The sequence below is a fragment of the Tripterygium wilfordii genome, chromosome 15, assembly GCF_013401445.1.
Source record: "Tripterygium wilfordii isolate XIE 37 chromosome 15, ASM1340144v1, whole genome shotgun sequence".
Taxonomy (NCBI): domain Eukaryota; kingdom Viridiplantae; phylum Streptophyta; class Magnoliopsida; order Celastrales; family Celastraceae; genus Tripterygium; species Tripterygium wilfordii.
Window position 1 is genome coordinate 12,460,505 of NC_052246.1, and position 20,047 is coordinate 12,480,551.

General features: G+C 36.4%; 2 protein-coding genes across 4 annotated transcripts; both read right to left on the minus strand.

The window, feature by feature from the left end:
• Positions 1-1,260: 1,260 nt before the first annotated feature.
• Positions 1,261-9,541, minus strand: LOC120016010 (nuclear mitotic apparatus protein 1-like). Of its 2 annotated transcripts, none has more exons than XM_038868558.1 (6): positions 9,387-9,541; positions 7,449-7,551; positions 3,546-6,776; positions 3,206-3,448; positions 2,775-2,915; positions 1,261-1,946 (listed from the first exon to the last, which is right to left on the minus strand). In XM_038868558.1, the coding sequence occupies exons 2-6, from the start codon at positions 7,512-7,514 to the stop codon at positions 1,695-1,697; spliced, it is 3,933 nt and encodes a 1,310-aa protein (XP_038724486.1). In that variant the 5' UTR covers positions 7,515-7,551; positions 9,387-9,541; the 3' UTR covers positions 1,261-1,694. The 2 variants fall into 2 exon arrangements, with proteins under 2 accessions (XP_038724486.1, XP_038724485.1); XM_038868557.1 differs by having other exon boundaries at positions 2,775-2,933.
• Positions 9,542-13,667: 4,126 nt separating this feature from the next.
• On the minus strand, positions 13,668-19,664 carry LOC119980042 (gamma aminobutyrate transaminase 3, chloroplastic). 2 transcript variants are annotated; one of them, XM_038822692.1, is made up of 19 exons: positions 19,508-19,664; positions 18,437-18,558; positions 18,205-18,289; positions 18,034-18,106; positions 17,434-17,531; positions 17,164-17,256; positions 16,985-17,058; positions 16,863-16,901; positions 16,607-16,695; positions 16,422-16,498; positions 16,269-16,343; positions 15,774-15,821; positions 15,618-15,701; positions 15,449-15,536; positions 15,284-15,362; positions 14,820-14,910; positions 14,645-14,723; positions 13,946-14,061; positions 13,668-13,839 (listed from the first exon to the last, which is right to left on the minus strand). In XM_038822692.1, exons 1-19 carry the CDS (start codon positions 19,547-19,549, stop codon positions 13,771-13,773), a joined length of 1,521 nt encoding a protein of 506 aa, XP_038678620.1. In that variant the 5' UTR covers positions 19,550-19,664; the 3' UTR covers positions 13,668-13,770. The 2 variants fall into 2 exon arrangements, with proteins under 2 accessions (XP_038678620.1, XP_038678621.1); XM_038822693.1 differs by lacking the exons at positions 13,668-13,839; positions 13,946-14,061 and adding an exon at positions 14,407-14,474 and having other exon boundaries at positions 14,597-14,723.
• Positions 19,665-20,047: the final 383 nt, after the last annotated feature.

Sequence of the window (20,047 nt, forward strand, 5' to 3'; positions counted from 1 at the left end):
AATCCCATAAGAAAATTCCTATATATATATATTAAAAAAACAAAGCATATACTTCTGTAAGTTATATTGTGTAAATGTACGTCAGCCGATTAGGAGGACTATTAGAGCATCTACATCAAATTCCATGCCGATTAGTAGGAGTATATGACCAATATGATATTGATGATGAATAGCATCTACATCAAATTCCGGTCGATTCTTAAGACGAGCTAGAACAAGCTTCCAATTGGAATTTGTCTTTTGTTACAGGCGTAGTAATTGTCTGACTAAATATTTGCTTTAGTATATAAGACCTAGGAAACAAATTTGTGGATATGTATGAGGCGTTATTCCAAGGAAGCATATTATATTATATACCTTTATATATTTATTAAAGACGGAGCATATTATTCTGGAAATTTTACCTTGTAAATGTGGAAAATGTATGAGGCGTTATCCATATTATTCTGGAAAATTTACCGCGAACGTAGAAAATGTACGTCAGCCGACTAGCAGGAGAATTAAATGTTAATTGGCTCACAACTTTAACACTAAAATCTTCGATATATTAATAATAATTATTTTATAAATGAAACTGAGAGGGACTTGCCTTGTTATTAAAGCATTCATTTCTAAGGTGATTGTTTTTAAATGAATTTATACGGCATTCCCAGAAAAAGGGTATTCAGTCTTGGGCCAGAAACCTTGGTCCAAAAACATTGGGCCAGCATGTTTCTCCAAGCCGAGATACCATATAGCTTTTTTTCAATCTATATATAGCCAGTTTCTTTAAATTGAAATTTATTTTAGAATTTTTGTTTTTTTTTTTTTCCCTCTTCCCTTTGTTTTTTCATTTCATTTTTTCTTTCATTAAGATAATATTGTATATGGTCTGCAATTACTTTTACTGCAGGGGCCTCATCCGCATAAATATACCCTTATTCTGCTTTTAAGCACGTCCTGTTACCATTCCTTTCTCCAAATTCCAGCCTTTGTTTGAGTCAGGAATGGCGAAAAGTGTCCCAGCTCATGTGTGCTAAAGCCAAGCATGCGAGTCCATGCTGTGCGCCTGTACCTTGCAATTTGAAAGCTATGCTTGTGATGTTGAGATGATGAGAATATAACATATAGTCTGCTTTAATTGTAAGGAGAAATTTAAGTGAAATGTAGACGTGCAATGGCAAAGATAATATTCCTGCGGAGTAGTTAGCCTATGTAAATGTGAATAATACGTACATGCAGTTCTTTCTTTATCCAATAGAGGGAGAATATTAGCTAAGATCATTGAACAAGGACTGCATTAAGTAGGAAATACAATATCATGAATAATTATGACAAAATGTTGCCAAATAACTTATTCGAAAATATATGCAACAACCCAATACAATAAACAAACTAATATAAATACAAGCATGAGCAATACATGAATCAAACTCTACTTTCTGCTTTTCATGGGCAAGGGAGAATAACCAAAACAAATTCCCAACCAAGTTCCAGACTTGAGAGAGGATGTGTCGAAAACAAAGCTTCAATCTCAAGTGCATAAATATATATGAAGCTAAAACACTGCAAAATCGAAATTCAGCGGACCACTTACTAGTATCTTTTCCCCAAGATCACACCAACGATAATAGACACTAGAGCAACTGCCAAGACGAGTTTGAATGAGGTATGAGACTAGAACACTGCAAAATCAAAATTCAGCTTACCACAAACTAGTATCTTTTCCCCAAGATCACACCAACGATAATAGACACTAGAGCAACTGCCAAGATGAGCTTGAATGAGGTCATAGCAGAATGGTTCTCAGTTAGACCATGGGTCCCTGGAGAGGATGAGGTTACCGTTGACGTCGCTTCAGACCTTTTCTTACTCTTTCTCTTTGTTGGAGTAGAAATGGTTGATCCAATGTCCCTGGATTTTATCTCTACAACATCCTTCGGTACACTTGAGCTGGTTTCCTTACCCTGCAATATGATTTATGTGCAGGCAACTGTTCAGTTTCCACCAGAAGTAAAACTATCAAGTAAAAGCTAGGAAATCAGGTAGAAAGATTTCATGAACTGGGAAATCATGTCTTATTGTGAAAACGGATCATATCCTTAAAAATCAATTTATAACAAGCAAGTGGTTAAATATCAAGCTCAAAGCCATGCTATTCACTTGCAAACACACATAAGGGAGAGTCGGGAAAGTTGTATTATATGCGTGTAAAACATGCATATATTTACAGAGCATCATGATTTCTGTTGGCTCGACAATAGGATAATTTGTCACATTGTGTGGCTAACAAATGAAGTCAAACAAGTTTAATTCCTCCTCCGACTTTAAATTTGCACTCAGATTACAGAGTTATTTTTCCTAAAATATAAGTATAAATCTTAATTACAAACGAATATGTGGCCTAATGGTAGAGTTGCAAGGGTGCAACATAAGGTCCAAGTTCAATTCCTGGAAACAACCTCTTCACATATCATGTGGGGTAAAGTTTACGTACATCGTAAGTATAGATTTACTTACGATGTGTACATCACCAACTCTGCGCACTACATGAGCCATGTGCATGGTTTACCTTTTCATAAGTAAAGATCTTAATTATAAAGGCAGCGCAGAAGAAGATATACACAGTGTGCACCCAACTCAAATCTGGCTACATAATGGTTTGAAGTCAAGCTCAGAAGATTTCCTATATAGCTTCTTTGATCTGATTTGAGCAATGACTATAATTTTAGTTTTTCATGCTTTTATATTTTCTTCAATTTTCGATCTTAAGAGGAGGAGAGAAGCGAAATGACCTTTTCTAAAAATTTGGCATCTGCGTCTTGCAATTTCTGCTCAAGCTCCTTCACAAGCTTCTCCAAACGCACAAGTTCTTTGTTTTTAGCTTCAAGATCATCAAGGGATTTATTCAGAGCTGCTTCTCGTTCCACCTCTTTCTGAGAGTATGATCCTTTCTGTTAGATAGAACCACAATGAAACATGCTCTCCATCATTTGAAGTCTTATAATCATTTCCCAAACATAAAATCATTAAGAATTCTTCATATAATATATTTTTTTATTTTTTATTTTTTTTTAAAAAAAAAGAATTCTTCACATAAAATCCACAAATTTAATTTTTTTATTTCAAACTAGCATCAAAGATCATACGCTTAAGCTTGAACTTATATCAAGTCATAAAATTTCGATGAAAGAAAAAATAATCAGATTAAGTAGTGGAGCAGTACCTCATCTTTTAGTTGAGCTTCACCTAACACCAACTGCTCTTCAACTTCCTTTAGTCGAGTTTGCAATGCAGCCTTCTCAGCTATCTCGCCCTTGAGATTTTCAAGCTCAGATCTTAAGGCATCTTCATTTGCCTTCTGTTCTTTCAGTCGTTCCTCAAGTTGGAAAATCATAGACTGAAGTTCTGTCTTTGTATTTTGATGTGTTTCACTGAGCAAATTGTTCTCTTCCATAATGGAATATATCTGTCATAAAAATATGGTGGTCGGAAAGTTATGAAAAAGAAAAGAAAGCGCCTTGTTATTCATTACCAATTGAAGTATCCATGTAGTTGCTGCAAACCTGAGATTGTAGTTTCTGTCCTTCAGCACTAAGCTGCTGTGATAATTCTTCAATAGTCTTCTTTGAAGTCTGAAGATGTTCGACCGTTTCATCCTTCTCAACATGGGCTGCAGACAATTTTGCTTGGACACCACTCAGTTTAGATTCATAAATGGCCAGCTCCTCAGTAAGATTTGAATTTGCTTCAGCTAGTCCTTCACTCTCCTTTTCAAAATGATTCAGCTTAGTTTGAAGTTCATCAATAACACTTTCCAAATTCTTTAATTTTAAAAGCGTCTCTTCTAGCTCAATTTTGTGAGATTCTGCAATTGCAGATGCTTCATGAGCTTGTCCTTCATACAGTTTTATTTGGCTTTCAAGGGCCTCTAGCTTCTCATTTAAATCTTTGGCTTCAATGTCTCTCTGACCAAATTTTTGAATGGCTTCTTGCAACTGATTTTCTGCTTCTACAATGCGGGCTTCAGCTGCAGAATGAAGTTCCAATGCTCGTGAATGCTTATCCGTTAGTTCTGTTATATTGTTTGTGTGGGAAGAAAGTTGTTGAGCGCTGGCTTCCTTCTCAGACATGGCTGAATCTAGTAATTCTTGAAGTTCATTGACCTTGCTTTTCAGTTGATGGTTTGTCTCGAGTAAAAGTTCATTGTCTGAAAAGGAGTTGTAAACTTTATTTTCTGCTTCTAGGATCTGCTTTTTAAGTTCTTCATTGGCAGTTTCCAAAGAAGCAACTTTCATGAAGTACAAGTCCAATTCCTCCTTCAAGGATGTGGACCTGTCAGTTTCTTCAGCTATCTGCTTTGCATATGTCTTCACCTGGTCTTCAAGAACCTTCACTTTCTCAAAGAGGGATTTTGCCTCAGAATCCCTGTTGGTGAAGTTCTCCATTGCTTCCTGTAATTTAAGGTCTGTATCCCTTGTTAAAGACTCATGTAAGGATTCAAGCTCTGAGTTCCTTGAAGTAGCTTGCTCTATTACTCTTCCTTGTTCCTTCAATTGTTCCTCAGCTAATTTAAGCTTCTCCAACACCTCATTTTCTCTGAATCCAGCAACATTAAGATCATTCTCAATGTTCTTCAAGTTTTCTTGAGTCATAGTTAAATCATTCTGCAGGACTTCCAATATATTTTCTGCTTCATGGAGCTTCTCATTGGAACTGTTCAATGCTTCCTCAAACCTTTTCTTCTCATCTCTTGCCACATTCAACAGACCTGTCAACTCACTCTCCTTCTCGTTGGCAATTTGTAGGGCAACTTCAAGGCTTGATGCTCTTGCTTGAAATGTCTCGAGTTCTGATCCAAATTCTGCTACCCTGTCTGAATACTTCTTCGAGTCTGCTTCAGAATCTGCACATTTCTTCTCTAATAAGCTGATTTGCTCTTCAAGCTCTTGAATTCTGTACTTCTCTGCTTCAAGTAACAACTCCAATTCATTCACCTTTTTTCCTGCATGTTCCACTTTGGAATGGGATTGTTGGAAAAGATCTTCTAGCTCAATGCTGCGCTGATGATTCATGCTGGCTCTGTCCTCATGTTCAGCACCCTTCTCCTTGGCAATCTTCAACTCCTCCTCAAGCTCCGAGTTCCGCGATAATGATTGGCTCAAGGAAGATTCCAGTTGGGTTATCTTATCTTGGTAGTCCTTCATTTGGTCATTTAACAGTTTCTTTTCTTCCTCAATCTCCATCAATGCCTTGCTGAGTTCTGCTGCTTTCTCAGAGAATTCTCTTGCTCCTCTCTCGTTATCATTGCTCTTTAGTTCAACCAAATTCAAATGCTGCTCTAGCTCCACATTCCTTTGTTCCGCTGCAATGAATCGTGTCTCAAGCTCCCTCAATTGTGATTTTGCTTCTTCTGCTGCTTCATTTGTCGTCCTGATCAGTTCCTCAAGCTCTGTATTCTTTAGAGTAGCTGTTGTTGCAGCAACCCCAGATTCATTATGGAGCTCTTCAAGAGACTTTAACTTCTGTTCAAGCTCTGCATTGTTTGACAAAGCCTGAGAAAGAAGCGAATCTGATTTATTAAAATTCTCATTGGAAAATTTTAATTTATCCTCAAGGTCACTGCATAACTCCTTCAAATTTGCCGCATTGCTAGAGAGATCTGCCACAGCAGCTTCAAGAGCTTCTTTATCTTCCGCTACTTTAGCCAGTTCTTCCTGCATAGTTGAGACCTGGGCTTCTTGCACTTTTAACCCAGATTCAACTAATTCCTTTGCATTCACTTCATCCTGCAGCTTCTGCCTCATTTCCTCCAACTCAGAAACCTTCGCTTGAAGGTCTTCTTTTGTTGCAGTTAACAAATTCTCAAGAGCAGACATGTCTTCTTTAACCTGAGACTCTGAAGCCTTTTTTAGCTCCAATTGATCCTTTAGTTCATTTATAATAGCTTCATTCGATGAAAGTAATTTCTCCGTGTCAAGTTTTTGTGTTTTGGAAACTGCCAACTCCGCTTGAGCTGCAAGAAGCTCTGTTGCAGTGGCCTTGAGTGCTTCTTCAAATTTTTGATTCTCAGTGATCTTTTCATATAAGCCCTTGACTTCTTCTTGCAGTAAAGCCATCTGATCTTCCATTTCTTTAGCACTCTGCTTTGCTACTTCAAGCAGCTTTTCAAACTCTGATGCCCTCTGCGTCTCAGATTCTGCATGTGAACCGCTTTGCTTGTGCAGCTCTTCAAACTTCAGTGCCTCACCTCCAGAACGCTGCAGTTCTTGTTCTAGCTCTTGCATCTTATTTCTCGAACTTTCAACCTCAAGGTTAAGACTGTCAAATGCCTCCTTCACCTCAACCAGCTCCTTGTGCTTTGCTTCTTGAGTTTGCAATGCGTCTTGTAAAGTACTGAGCTCTGATTTGTAGTTCTCTTCAGCTTTTATTATCTGACCCTGCAATTTCTTGTGACCAAGTTCGAGCTCTTCAAATTTCTTTCCATTTCCCTCCAACTTCTCTTTAGTAAGCAAGAACTCATCCTTCAACTTACTGTTTTCAGATTCTGAATTCTTCAAAACCCCAGTAACTCTTTCCAACTCAAGCTCAAGTTCCTTCACCTTCTCTTGGGCTTCTAGTAATTCCCTACTTGAACCACTTAAGCTTCTCTCAGTGACAGCTGGTTTGTCATCCTCAGAAGAGATCTTCACTTCGACCGGTTCCTTCTCTACTTTAACAAATTCTCCATCCAACGTAATTTCTTCATCTTCTTTCCTTTCTTCTTTTCCCACCGGTGCTAAGTCTCCATTATTCACCTATAAAGAATGATCAGAATTAAGAGTCAGTGGCATCATTGACTGTACATAAACGGATCGGCATCTCCCATTCACCCTTCTTTCCTTCCCCTTTCTTTTGGGTAAAAGCATTCAAGGTTTTTAAGGTCATAACTCATAAGAACTTTTTATCTTCTATGGATAATTGTTCCATTCTAATTTCTAGTAAGCCTCCAAAAGCATACAACCAAATGCATAACATGATTTCCTTCGTTTCAAAGTCTGAGTAATATATGCATAGAGATGAGAGGCGACGAACTTTGAAACAATCCTAGCCCGCACAAGAATTAGTCTAAAGCATACTCTAAATAGCAGTAGATATATATTGAAGGAATAATGCATGCAATATTTTGTTGCGTCGCCATGTTTTGCATATTTTAACCGTATCATTCAAGACCATAGAAATGAAAAAGTCAAGCACAAAACAGTCCATCTTATAAGTTGCCGTGGTGAAAACTTCTTGCAATTTAAGTACTGAAATGTGGATTGATCTCTACATTCTACTTAACAAGGTATTCCTTCTCCACAATAAATTTCTTTTATCGTCCACAAAAATGCGTAGTTTTTTTAATTCAGATAAATCTCTTTGCATCTGCTTGGTATAATTGCAAACAGCAACTGTGTAATGTTGCTCAAAATAAAGTATGAACATACCTCGACAGGACCAGCATCAGCCTTCATCACTGGGACTTCTGAACTCACTTGAGTGTCTCCTTCCATATTTTAAACCAAGCTTCACCTTATTTGGCTTGTTCCCCTGTTTGTCACAGATTAATATTTTCGTCAGAGATCACAAACCGGATTCAAACACATTCAAATATATCAACTCAAGCTTCATTTGCATTACGGCATAAACAGCTATTATTTTATGGTTACCTGTAAAACCAAAGTATTATAAGGTGGCAACAAAATCAAAGAAAACTGACTATACTTTGGAGTGTGTGCCCAGGCAGCGACCAACCAACATGGGATCCAAAATGGGTAGCCGTCAAAGTCATGACATAGACAAAGTTCCTCGTGTATATACAACAAAATATAATTCTAGTTTGCACATTTTACTTGGCTGTTTTCTCTGTCAGGCTGTCAGCCTAGAAACTTGTACCTCTCAAATCTCACATGGAAAACACCTGTCTTCATGTCATCTTATGCATATTTAATTATTTGTTCTATTGCTTTTGTTCTTATATCTTCCAGTAAACGCCCATTCTGATCTAAAATCCCAAAAAAAGTACAGGCAATAACAAATTCTTGATAAAAAATGTTATAGTTTGATTTTGATTATTTAACTAGTAGGCCAATTGGGGTATCAATTTGGGAACAAACAACTTTAGGCCAACCCAACCGCACAAAGAATTAGTGGGAAAAAACCTAGTTTAACCTTCAAAAGTAGTTCCTTATAAACCAAAGCGTGCCATCTCAGATCATTCCCTTCGTTGGCTTGGGCCCCCCATATTCAATATAGACAGGCTAAATGCACAAATGGGCCTTACGATCCTTATGTTCATAAATCAGATCATATCCTAAATTCCTTATCTCCTGACCGTTGATTGTAAGATGGGGACCCCACCCGATGCAATATTTCCTATGTGCAAACACGCAAATACACCAAAAAGGAAATGTGTGGTGGATGGAGCCCACACTGAATTAGACATCTCAACTTCACCATCACTTTTGAGACTTAAAACATCTTATTAATTAACTTAAGGTTTTGGCCGTAATAAAAGGCTTAATTACCATCCAGATTAAAAATGCTGAGGACTTTAGAAAAAGACAGGTTTGTCGAAATATGGTAGATGCGTAATCTTGAAGGTGCAAATAGCAAATAAAGTAAAATTTGAAACTGAGAGTTCAATACGTTATTATAAATTTCGATCTCCATTAAGACTAAATTAATCTTTTTCAAAATTTGCACCAAACATCAGCACAATCTCTTCTCTTTCTCACTTCTTTTTCCGGCAATAAGAAAAAGAAAATATATATATATATATACACACATAATAATTTGAAATATAAGCAGAAAACAGCAATAAAATTTGTCAACAAAATGATCTTGAATGTTTCCGATAACAAACAAAAAAACGAAATGTCAAATCACGCCTTTTTGATCAATCAAAGGACCAATCCAGGAATTGACGATCACAATCGCTGCTCAAGATGAAAATAATAGTAAAGTTGCTAATAATTAATTACTGCCATATTCAGTTGAATCTTCAAATTAAAGTTCGAAAGAACATCACAAGTGAAAGGAAATCAACGAATCTGATCTGCGCAGAGAACTTGCTAGTATCCAGCAAACAAATTTAAAGCAAATCAAACGACAAGATCAATCACAGCACAGCACAAATAATGAAATAACAAGAACAAATTCAACGGAAACAATCAGACAGATTCAAATCACATGTACAGTAAGATGATCATCATCAGATTAGAGCTGTCCATTCAAAAATCACCAAACAAAACCTCAAAACGGAGCAAAAGCTAACACTACAGCTCTTCCACTACCGGATTCGAATAGTCCAAAAAGGCGAAGTGAAAGGAAAAGTCAACAAAGCGAGTGGTATATGGAATATAAGGGAAGAAGAGATTCCTTACCTGAGAAGACGAACTGATGGAGTCGATTTTCCTTTGCTTTTCGTGCTTGTGAGCAATTATGAGAAAATGGAGGTGTTGTGAGAGTAATAATAGTTGTGTTGGGTATATTGTTTTATGTGATAGAAGAACGAGAGAGAATATTTAGGTGTATATAGAGGGGGGACTGGGGAGGAGGAGTCCACTTCATCTGAAGGTGGGGTCCAATAACAGCCAATCGGACAAGGAGTAGCCGTGGCTTTCGTGGTCTCCCACGGTTTGACCCTAGATCCTCAGTCATTTACTATAATGCCATACACAGTATGGATTCATTTGGTAAATAATTTTCACAGTAGCATATCTATTAGCATATAGGTGTTTGAAATGCTAGTAGTTTTGATTTCATTTTTGCTGGTAACATAAAGCTGTTGAAAATGTTGTGTCAAATTACTTACAAGGGTAATTTAGAAAATAAAGATAAATAATATAAAAAATTATAATTCAAAGAATCATTAAATAATTAAGTTATTATCTAATGATGAATAATTAAATTCATTGTAAATAATTTAATAATGAATAATTAAAAGAGATGGGAAGAGAAGAGGAAAAAGAATGGGTAATTTAGGCAGTTCAATAAATAGTGGAGGGTAGTTTAGGAAAAAAACTCATATTGTCTCAAAATGATCCTCCAAGAGACAATTTCATAATTGTCTCAAAATTCTACATTTATTGTACTTGAAATTGTGGGTGTAAAATGGTTGTTTGGCAAGGCAGTAGCATATAAGCTACCAAGTACAATATATGCTATTAGAAATTGCTTGCCAAACGTACCCTATATGTCTTATGATTTGTGATATTTTTTTGGTATTTTGTTTAAATGTTGTTAAATACTTATTTAGGGAAATATTTAAAGTAAACAATTTACTTGGTGAATAAAAAATGTTTTCACTTTAAGTCTAGATATGAATTTTGTATTTTTGAAATCACGAAATCTTGTAATTATGATAATTTTAATATCAATTCTTTTCGTATTCTAGATCGATCGTATGTAGAGAAAAGTTAACATTGTTAAAATATTGATTTGATTCATAGTTTATAAGCTCATTTGTTCCTTGACTTAATAAAATACATTTTAAAGTCGTTAGTCCCAAAGTTTTGTGAGGGGTTGGGCTTGGGTTTGGGTTTGGGTTTAGGCTTAGACTTGAACTTGAAAAAACGGACACCATCTTACAATGATAATCAAGTTTGGGCAATATAATTCGTTGGTATTTTCTATTGTGATATCATAGCGATGTTGTTTAATTTGAATGCGCGTTGTACCTGTGTGACTCCTGATTCTACTTTGTGGGTTTGACCCCAACCCACAAATATAAGAGATTTGTTGAGAAAAGTTTCGCATCGTTAAAATAAAAGATTTGATGGACAGTTTATAAGCCTACGTGTTCTTTAACTTAGTAATACGTGTTTTAAAATCGTGAGCCCTAAAAGTCCTATGATGGGTTCGGTTAGGACTTAAACATAGAAAAGCGGACACTATCTTACAATAATAGTCAAGTTTGGACAAAAGAGTTCATTCGTGTTTTATAAAAGTGATATCAAAGTGAGGTTGTTTAACTTGAATGTGAGTTGTACCTGTTTGATTCCAGGCTCCACTAGGTGTGCTTGACCCCGACTCACAAGTGAGGGGAAGATTTGTTGAGAAGAGTCTCATATCGATAATATAAAGATTTTATAGGTAATTTATAAGTTTATGTATTCATTGACATACTAAGGTGAGTTTCATAATCGTGAGCACTGGAAGGTCGTGGAAGACCCAAAAAACTCTGATGGATTGAGCTTGAATTTGGAAAAACAAACATTATTTTACGATGATAACAAAGATTGAGCAAATGAGTCTAGTGATATTTCCTAACATTCTGACCAACCATACAATTAAGCGGCCAATTATATTTTTGCGGATTAATAATTCGCTTGGTCGTTTTTTAAGTTGTTCTAGATATTTCATAGTAAACATGTCAAATAATAAGTAAATAGAGAGTTGCATAAAATATTTACGTTATAATGCCAAAATTTTTGAGTAAATCTAGATAAATTCCGTAGTAGTTGATTGCTTCATTTGTTTCTGTTTGAACATGGTGTCAAAGATGTAACTCAAGTTTCTTCGGAAATGATAAAATCATTGGTTCCAGAAGAAGGCGTTGTTCTGAATTGTTTTGATTTTGTTCTAATTTTTTTAAATTTTTTTAAAGAATGCCGAATCGGGTTCTTATCCTACCCGTATCAAATAGAACATGCTGAATCAAATCGTCTTCTAGTAAAATGCCTGCTTTAATTAGATCGGAAATATAATTTTATGAAACTCTATGCCCTAGCTCCAATTCGTAGTCAATCATATTTCCAAGTGTTAACAAAAATTTGCCTTTCATGAATAAAAGAAAATAAAAAAACAATAGTTGTGGTATGAGACATAGAGGGAGGGTTTAATGGTCATTTGAGAATCAAGAACAGAGAAGAAAAAAAAAAAAAGTTGGGCTTTTTGGCTCGGAATGGGTAAGTGGCGGCCACGGTGACCGACCAAACCGCCCTTGAATAATGTGTGCCAACAGACACGACGCTGTCTTTCATTCTTTCTTGCTATTTAACTGATCCTGACGTTTGCTCTTCGCTTTCTGGTATCCTTTTAACTTTTTCTCTTAATTTCGTGATTATTATCATGAATTCTTTTGAACTGGCTTAATTTTATGTTCCTGTATTTTCATATCTTGCCAATGATCCAAGAATTTTATGCATGTTTGCCCTTACCATTTAGTCTTACTTTGGAGCTGAAGAATATAGAATATAGAGATCAAATAGTATAAACACATGAAGAAATTCACACCCCATTGTCATTTTGGAGTTGCAGTTCCCATGGATACGTTAGATTATCCTCACCCATTTTCCGTGAATATATCGGATTATCGTCACGGCAAGTGGATTCATCTCAACTCACCAAGTTAGCGAAAATGTCTAGATGGTGTTTAAAGGTGGGTTTTACAAATATATATACTCATCGGAAGACCTTGATCTTACCGATGTGATATATTTTGTCTTAACACTCCCCGTATTTATGGAATAGATTATGTTAGACCTAAGAAGTGGAGTAGAGACTACATCCAACTGGACCGAATAGTTCCAATACCATGTTAGAGATTCATATCTCAAACAACCAATTATATTGTTGCCTTTGGAATTCCGTAGATACAGTAATCATGTTTGCTTTTGAGTCCTAACATTTAAACAAACACTTGATAGTAGTAATCATGTTTGCTTTTGAGTCCTAACATTTAAACAAACACTTGATAGTCCTTTTTTTTTTTTGTAATCACTGGGGAACCACCACAAGACCCGGTCCTTTGGGTCGAGTCCTATGTTGGGGAGAGTCCAGTTACCCCCGCTGAACCTCCGGACTAGTCACTTGCCTGTCCTAGAAGCCTAGGATCCAGCAGGCCACTAACCCACACCTGTTCGAGCGTCCACGACGCACTAAGGCGAATGTTTCGACTCGAACCTGGGATGAACGGGTATCACGTTAGTCCTCAAACCACTGTACCAAACAAGCAGGGATTGATAGTCGGTTTCATATACCCGGTGTTATGAGGACCTAGAATTTGATATAAATAATAAATACAAAGAAAACCAGAATGTGGTTATGTCTCATTGCCGGCCAAACACATTGTTGAAAGTTGACTGGTAGTTTTAAGACCTAAAAAAGGACATGATGCTCTTACATGACCACCAAATTGGCCTCACAAAATTTAATTTTAATTTGCAAAGTTTTGACTCTTTCTTTCATAAGTCATAGTTGACCATTTTGTTTGAATATGCCTTTGATGATCAAGGAGGAGACTCGCAAATTAAGAAATGTCTTCGTCGGTGGACTCCTCCTGACCCAGTTTGTTCAAACTGAAATGGTCTATCAGAGTCTGGGCTTGGGTCTATTTGACCATCTTTAAATAGGCCGAAGCCCACTGCACTGTTGAAGGCACTCTAAGAAGAGTGGAAATAGTCATTGGGGACGGAGGGCTTCTCACCAACACTTTCGACTCACCGCCATAAGCTCTTCTGCGCTAATGCTGGAAGAGTGGAAGGGGTGGTTTTGGGTGGGAGAGAGACCACTGGAAGAAGACCAACTCGTTTAGAAGGAGATTAAGAGCTGTACATAAACAACCGAGCGTGCAGTGCACGAGTCCGGGGGTTTACTCCACTGGGCAGAGTCCTTTTGGAGACTGGGGAGGTTCCCACAGTAAAAAAATGAAAAGGGTGAAATTAACAAACAAACAGCAGGCTTTTATTCAGTTACCAAATGTCTCAAGTCTTCGATTTTTACATAGAAAATACAAGGGTTTTCGCCATTATCAGCAACTGGTGTTTACTGAGATTTGAGTTCCTTCACCTTCTCCTCAGTAGCCTTCAATGCCTTTCCATATATGCTGATCAACTGAAAATAACAGTAGAGTTTAGGATTCAATCAACATCAGCGTTCAAATTTCATCCTTTCATCTCCCATTATTTGGTTAGGAATGTAATATCTTAGTACGAGTTACCTGATCAACTTCTTCCGAGGATATTATAAAAGGCGGAGACATCATTATGTTATCCCCTGCAACACGTACTAACATGCCATGTTTCTGGCACTGTGCTCCGAAATATGCACCGATTCCTGTGATTCCAATCAACAACAACAGAAAGAAATATTTAAAAAACAAGACTCAGAAGCAAGGTGGTATGCTTTTCTTCCAGCAATAGAAGTGTAAAAAAAAATGACGAGACATTGTCTCTCGCAATTGCAAATGAAATTCCTAACTTGCGTGTGTACATTTGTATTTACAAAATCGGTCACCATATGCAATATGTATGTTGTCATCCAAGTAACCGACACAAACACTGAAAAACCCATGCATGAGTTTGCCAACAGGTTTGACTTTCACACCAGATCATCTTTTGAATAGAATATGCAAGTTCATAATCTATTAGATAGTTAGTTTATCTGATAGGTGATGGGCGATAGCAGCAGTTCATACTACATAGTTCTCTGCTTCAATTCCCTGTTATACTTTTCCAAAACAAGAGCATGTATCAAGTTCATAATCTATTAGATAGTTAGTTTATCTGATAGGTGATGGGCGATAGCAGCAGTTCATACTACATAGTTCTCTGCTTCAATTCCCGGTTATGCTTTTCCAAAACAAGAGCATGTATCTGATAAGGTAAGTAATAGACGTGAAAAGAAAGGAGAAACTTGCCCCATTCAGAAGGGAATGGCTCGTTGGGTGACTTATTATCTGCAAACTCAGTACCAAGAATCAAGCCGGTTCCTCGTATCTGCAGAATCAGTTGAGTATTACAAAGTAAAAATCTCGTCATCATACTACTTTTTATTGACCAAACTGATGCGAATAAGACAGATAGAGAATGTACCTCCCCTATGATCGGACTATCAGAAAATGCTTTTAGACCATCTTGAAACTTTGGGGCAATGATATTTACTTTGTCAACAATATTTCTCTCCCTGCAGAAAAATGAGAAGTATTCCCCTCATATATAAAATTAAAGACAGACCAGACTATTGAATCACGATAAGGCCACCCAAAGACGAATCATAAAATAAACCATGGAGTGGTCAGACTTTTTACCTCCACCATAATTTGATCAAAATACAATGGTCCATCTATGAGAGTTATCCCACGAAATAAACTATCAACGTAGTTATGTTGAAAATGTGGATTCATAACCAATTCATGTTTTTATCATTTTTCCCTTTCACAAAACTTAACTAGTGACCAATTGGTGTTAAATACACTTAAAAATGCAATCAAAATATGCTTAGAATCTAAATAGTTCAGTTCAATTCACATATTTAGGGATGAATGCAAAGAACACACTTGTAGATCTTGAGAGCTTCAATTGCAACTGCACAGGCTACAGGGTGGCCGGAATAAGTAAATCCATGAGAAAAAGTACCTGAAAGTCCAACAAAAAGAAACATAAGGAAATGCATTAGATAGCTTCACCAAAACAGCACTAAATTATGCATATTATCCACATACCAAGTTTATTGCTTTGGGAGTGAATTACTTCTGAAATTTCAGGGCTCACCATAACAGCTCCAATAGGCATGTACGCAGAAGAGAGGGCCTGAGACATGATATGGAAGCATTACTTAGCGCAGGAAAAGAGCAAGTTGTACTACATATTCATAATCTTGTCCAACACTACCTTCGCAAGGGATACAAGATCTGGTTTGATGTTGTATTTGTCACACCCGAACATTGATCCAAGCCTTCCAAATGCACAGATAACCTGAAATAAACAAAAGAATAAATGAATCCAAGTTTAGGAGACAAGGGTAAATGTTGATAGAATAGTAAGTACCTCATCAGCAATAAAAAGAATGTCATATTTTTTCACGACAGCTTGAATCTGCAAAGATAGAAAAAGGCCATAATAGTTACAATGGATCCTTTAGAAGAACTGGTGCAGCAACTACAACAAAGCATAAGCAGCTAGATTGCTTTGAAAAATTACATTGACTTCAGTTAGTACATGCTCTTTCAGATTTGCTGACAAACCAAAAACGTTACAAAACATAGCAGAAACTATGGTTGCATATAGCTTCTTCTTTTTTTCCCTTCATGTTTTAACATCTCCGGGTCACAAACCTTCTGCTATTATACAATTATGTATCCCAGTAGAAGACCAACAATTGTCACAACTATATAGAAAAAATTACAAATACTTGCATGAATGCATGTTTTTAACATATAACTGCTATGTACTGGGAATAACAGAAGAATCTTCATGAGCACAAACGAGAAGTTGTGAATTTCAGACCTATGATAACTCATAAGAGTAAGAAATGAAACTCACCTTATCAAAATAAGTTGCCGGGGGAAGTATCACTCCTCCTGCCCCCATGACAGGCTCGGCAATGAATGCAGCAATCTAAAACAAACAACCATACTATGTCAGTAAAATATTGCTTCCATTTTCAAACGATTTCCTGATATTGTAGTAGATTACCGTCTCTGGACCCTCTTTGAGAATGAGATTTTCCAAATTATTGGCCAATCTGGTGGAGAATTCCTCCTCTGATTCACCTGAGATATAACATAGCCTTAAAATTAGTATACTTAAAATCACAAATACAGCGTGAAAGGAGAATCTCTTCAATTAAGGATTTGGAATAGGGTGAGTAAGAAGAAAACCTGGAAGATGGTATCGCCAGTAGTGAGGGCAGTCAGTGTGCAGTATGAATGGAGCTGGTAGATCAAACTTTTGATGCAAAGCTGGAAGGCTGTAATGTTAATCCATCGTTGACAAAGTCAAGGGTTCAGCAGAAGAATTACAAATAAGAAAATAATGAAAACAAGTTGAGAAGGCTTATGTGTGAGTGTGAGATACAGGAACCAAACCTTTTTTTATTACTTGAATAAATGTAGCTTAGTTGCAAATTGAACTTACCCAGAAAGACTAGCAGATATCAAAGTTGAACCATGGTACCTGTTCAATTGCAAATATGAAATAATTAGTTCTTGTATTATTAATAAGAGGAATTGGAGAGAAACAATGTTCGCAGTTATTACGATTTTGCTCGAGCTATAAATTTCTTCTTGTTTGGTCTGCCAAGAGCATTATTATAATACCAGACAAGCTTTACCTGCAAACAAGTAATTCAAGAAAAAATGCAGATCAACTTTATTGTAGAAATTATTACCACTATTGGTTTCATCGTAATAATATAATTAGTAAACATGATAACAACCTGACTGTCATTGGCTTCTGATCCACTATTTGTAAAGAAAACTTTGCCCATTTTCCTTGCAGTAAAAGTTTCTAAAAGCTCTTTAGCAAGATCCTGTAAGATCAAGTGGGTCAAAAAAGGAGGGAAGTGGACGAGACAGTATAGGAAGTGAGAGATCATAAAACATATAATGGAAATTTTGATCCAAGAGAAATTGAAATAACATTTTACAAACAATGTACATGTGTATATACAAGACAAAAACATATTCATAAGAGTGAGGAAGCACACCAAAGAAGGCTTTGTGGTACGGTTCCAAAAGGAGTGATAAAATGGCAATTTATTCAATTGTGCATTCGCAGCAGCCACAAGTCGAGGTTCATTTCCTCCTACACAAATACAAACTCATGTAAGTAATTAGGTTCAAAGACAAACATAATTACACCTTTATAAAGTGCCTTTCCCTAGGTATCAAATCCACATATATAATGACATAACAAACAGTGGAAGAATCTACACAGAATAGCCCAGTGAAGAGGGAAGAGAGCTAAGGGGTCTAAACCCACATGGTGCACCATAAGTTTTTAATCGTGGGTGATTTATTACTATCCTATGTTTATGTTTGCTCTCCAAGGTAGGGAAAGTTGGGTCTGATATGGCCATACATAGGAGAGGTCCCTTCCATATAATCACAACAATATGCAAATGAAATGTTAAATTTTCCAATTGTTTGAACTTTATTAGAGATTTGAGTCTATAACATAGGAACAAATGAAGTATGTAGTTGAGCAGTAAAGCACACTTGCTATGGTATTTCACCTTTTCTACTAAATAATATAGAGAACAGAGAATGAATTCAATAATTCATTATAGGACGAATCCTGTGACTACCTAAGGCTGTGCACCAAAGACCAGCAAGCGAATCAAGATACTTCTTCCCATTGTTATCATAAACATAGCTTCCCTAGAACATTCATCAACTTTCGGTTAGTTGTACAACAAGGAAACAATAGATGGTAAAGCAATAAGAATATTTTAAAGAAAACAAATTGAGGCACATACCTCAGATCTCTCTATAACCAGAGGATTCAAATCAGTAGACTGCCACCCAGCAGTGAAAGGTGCCAACATATCATGCCCCTTATAACTGAAACAACCAAGATATATTAGCAACTATAGATGACTACACTGAACTTCAGGCGTGCAAAAGAAAAATCTAAGCAATTATGTAGACGTTAACAGACATATCTGCACAAGGGAAGGGGGATATGAACTGTCAAGGATGTAAAATCACCTAGTAACATCTTCCTTCAGCAAAGATGCTTCTGTACCATAAAATCTCGCTAACAACAGTGAGCGAGGGAGATTTTCCTGTGAACTTCCCAAAGCAGCACCAAGTTTTTTGCATGAACCATGCTGCAAATAAAGTAAAATGAAGACATGTTAAAGATAAGACCACATTAATAGCACGCAATGACGAAAAGGAAAAATAACGTAAGCTATTCATACAGCTTAAAATGTTTGATTGCCCCTTTGAATCCAACATACTACCACGTGCTCAAACAAAATTAATATGACCACTGTAGAGAAGACCAGGGCAGGAGGGTCTTGGATTGCCCCTAATAGCATGTATTTTTAACACTAAAAAAAAGGGATAAAGTTCCTCTGAACACTGAGTGAAAATGAAATCCACTGGCACTGGTTCAAGCTCGCAATCAATATGCAGTTATCCACCAACCTATACAAAGTATTTTAGGAAATTTTGCACTACAAAATATACAAGATACTAAAGATTTGAATCTCAAATCATATGAAAAAAGTAGTGACTGAAAAGAAAATGATTTCAGTAATTTGACCAACCGTCAAATGGGTTTCATATTGTATCAAAAGAAAGAAGGGTTTCTGTTAATGTCCTAAATGATGCTTGGGTAAAGCAAAAACGAGGAAATTACAAAAGCAAACAGTAGATCAGAAGAACATAATTTCTTCAGAAAAAAACATTGAAGATTCAAATTCGTACTACACAGTGATCCATGCAAGAGGAGGATCATTGTTCCCAGACCTAAAAACCCATATCTGGCCGAAATTGGTAATTGGATATTCTTTTCTTGTCTCTTTCAATGGTATTCCAGCAACAAAAAAGAGCATCAATTTTCAGACTTACCCTCAGTTGCCAAACAAAATATAGTTTAAAAATCAGAGTAGGATTGCAAAAACCATAAAGAAAAGAGTCAATGAAAGCCCAAAAGCAAGCAACAAATGATCCACAAACCCAGAAAGACAACATCTTTAGGGCATACAACAGTGGAGATATAATAATTTGAAGAAAAAACCAGATGGGTAATCAAGATTAGATTTTTGATACCTGGGTTTTGAGAGATGATCGAAGGAGGCTTCTGATAACCATTTTTACCAGTCTTTTTCTGTCCCAAAACTTGAACAACTGATTAGTGGAGCAGCTGCAGCTGGGGAAGGAAAGGAGCCGAGACCACGCCTTAACTAGTGTGGACTTCCTATATGTAGCCAAGTTATCAAACCACCTTTTGCGTTGTTATCCAAAATCAATGGATAGGTACTATTTATTTCAATTAAAAAATAAATAGAATTAAAGATTCAAAATAAATGCACGATCTGTCCAAACGATACACTATTTCTATGGTTTGAAATAAGCAATTATTTTCATTGTCATAGCCAGATAGGATGAACATGACCATCTTTATTTATTTTATTTTATTTTAAAAAATAAATTGTTAATTGGGCAATCTATTACAATCATATCATATCATATATCTACCTATATAAAGAACTAAAGAAGGATGTGTTAAAGTTTATTTTGGCAACTGAATCTTTGGATCAAAAGTCGCATATAAGGGTAGAAAGTCAGAATTGCTTGGCTAAACTCCCC

Bases quoted from the DNA above. Each gene is read 5' to 3' on its own strand.
- LOC119980042 (XM_038822692.1), bottom strand. From the start codon at position 19,549: ATGGTTATCAGAAGCCTCCTTCGATCATCTCTCAAAACCCAG. The intron at 16,344-16,421 runs GTAATCTACTAC...TGTTTGTTTTAG, and splicing joins TCAAAGAGGGTCCAGAGACG to ATTGCTGCATTCATTGCCGA. The intron at 15,822-16,268 runs GTGAGTTTCATT...CTATCTTTGCAG, and splicing joins CGGCAACTTATTTTGATAAG to ATTCAAGCTGTCGTGAAAAA.
- LOC120016010 (XM_038868557.1), bottom strand. From the start codon at position 7,514: ATGGAAGGAGACACTCAAGTGAGTTCAGAAGTCCCAGTGATGAAGGCT. The intron at 3,449-3,545 runs GTTTGCAGCAAC...TTTTTATGACAG, and splicing joins GACAGAAACTACAATCTCAG to ATATATTCCATTATGGAAGA. The intron at 2,934-3,205 runs GTACTGCTCCAC...TCTATCTAACAG, and splicing joins AAGCTCAACTAAAAGATGAG to AAAGGATCATACTCTCAGAA.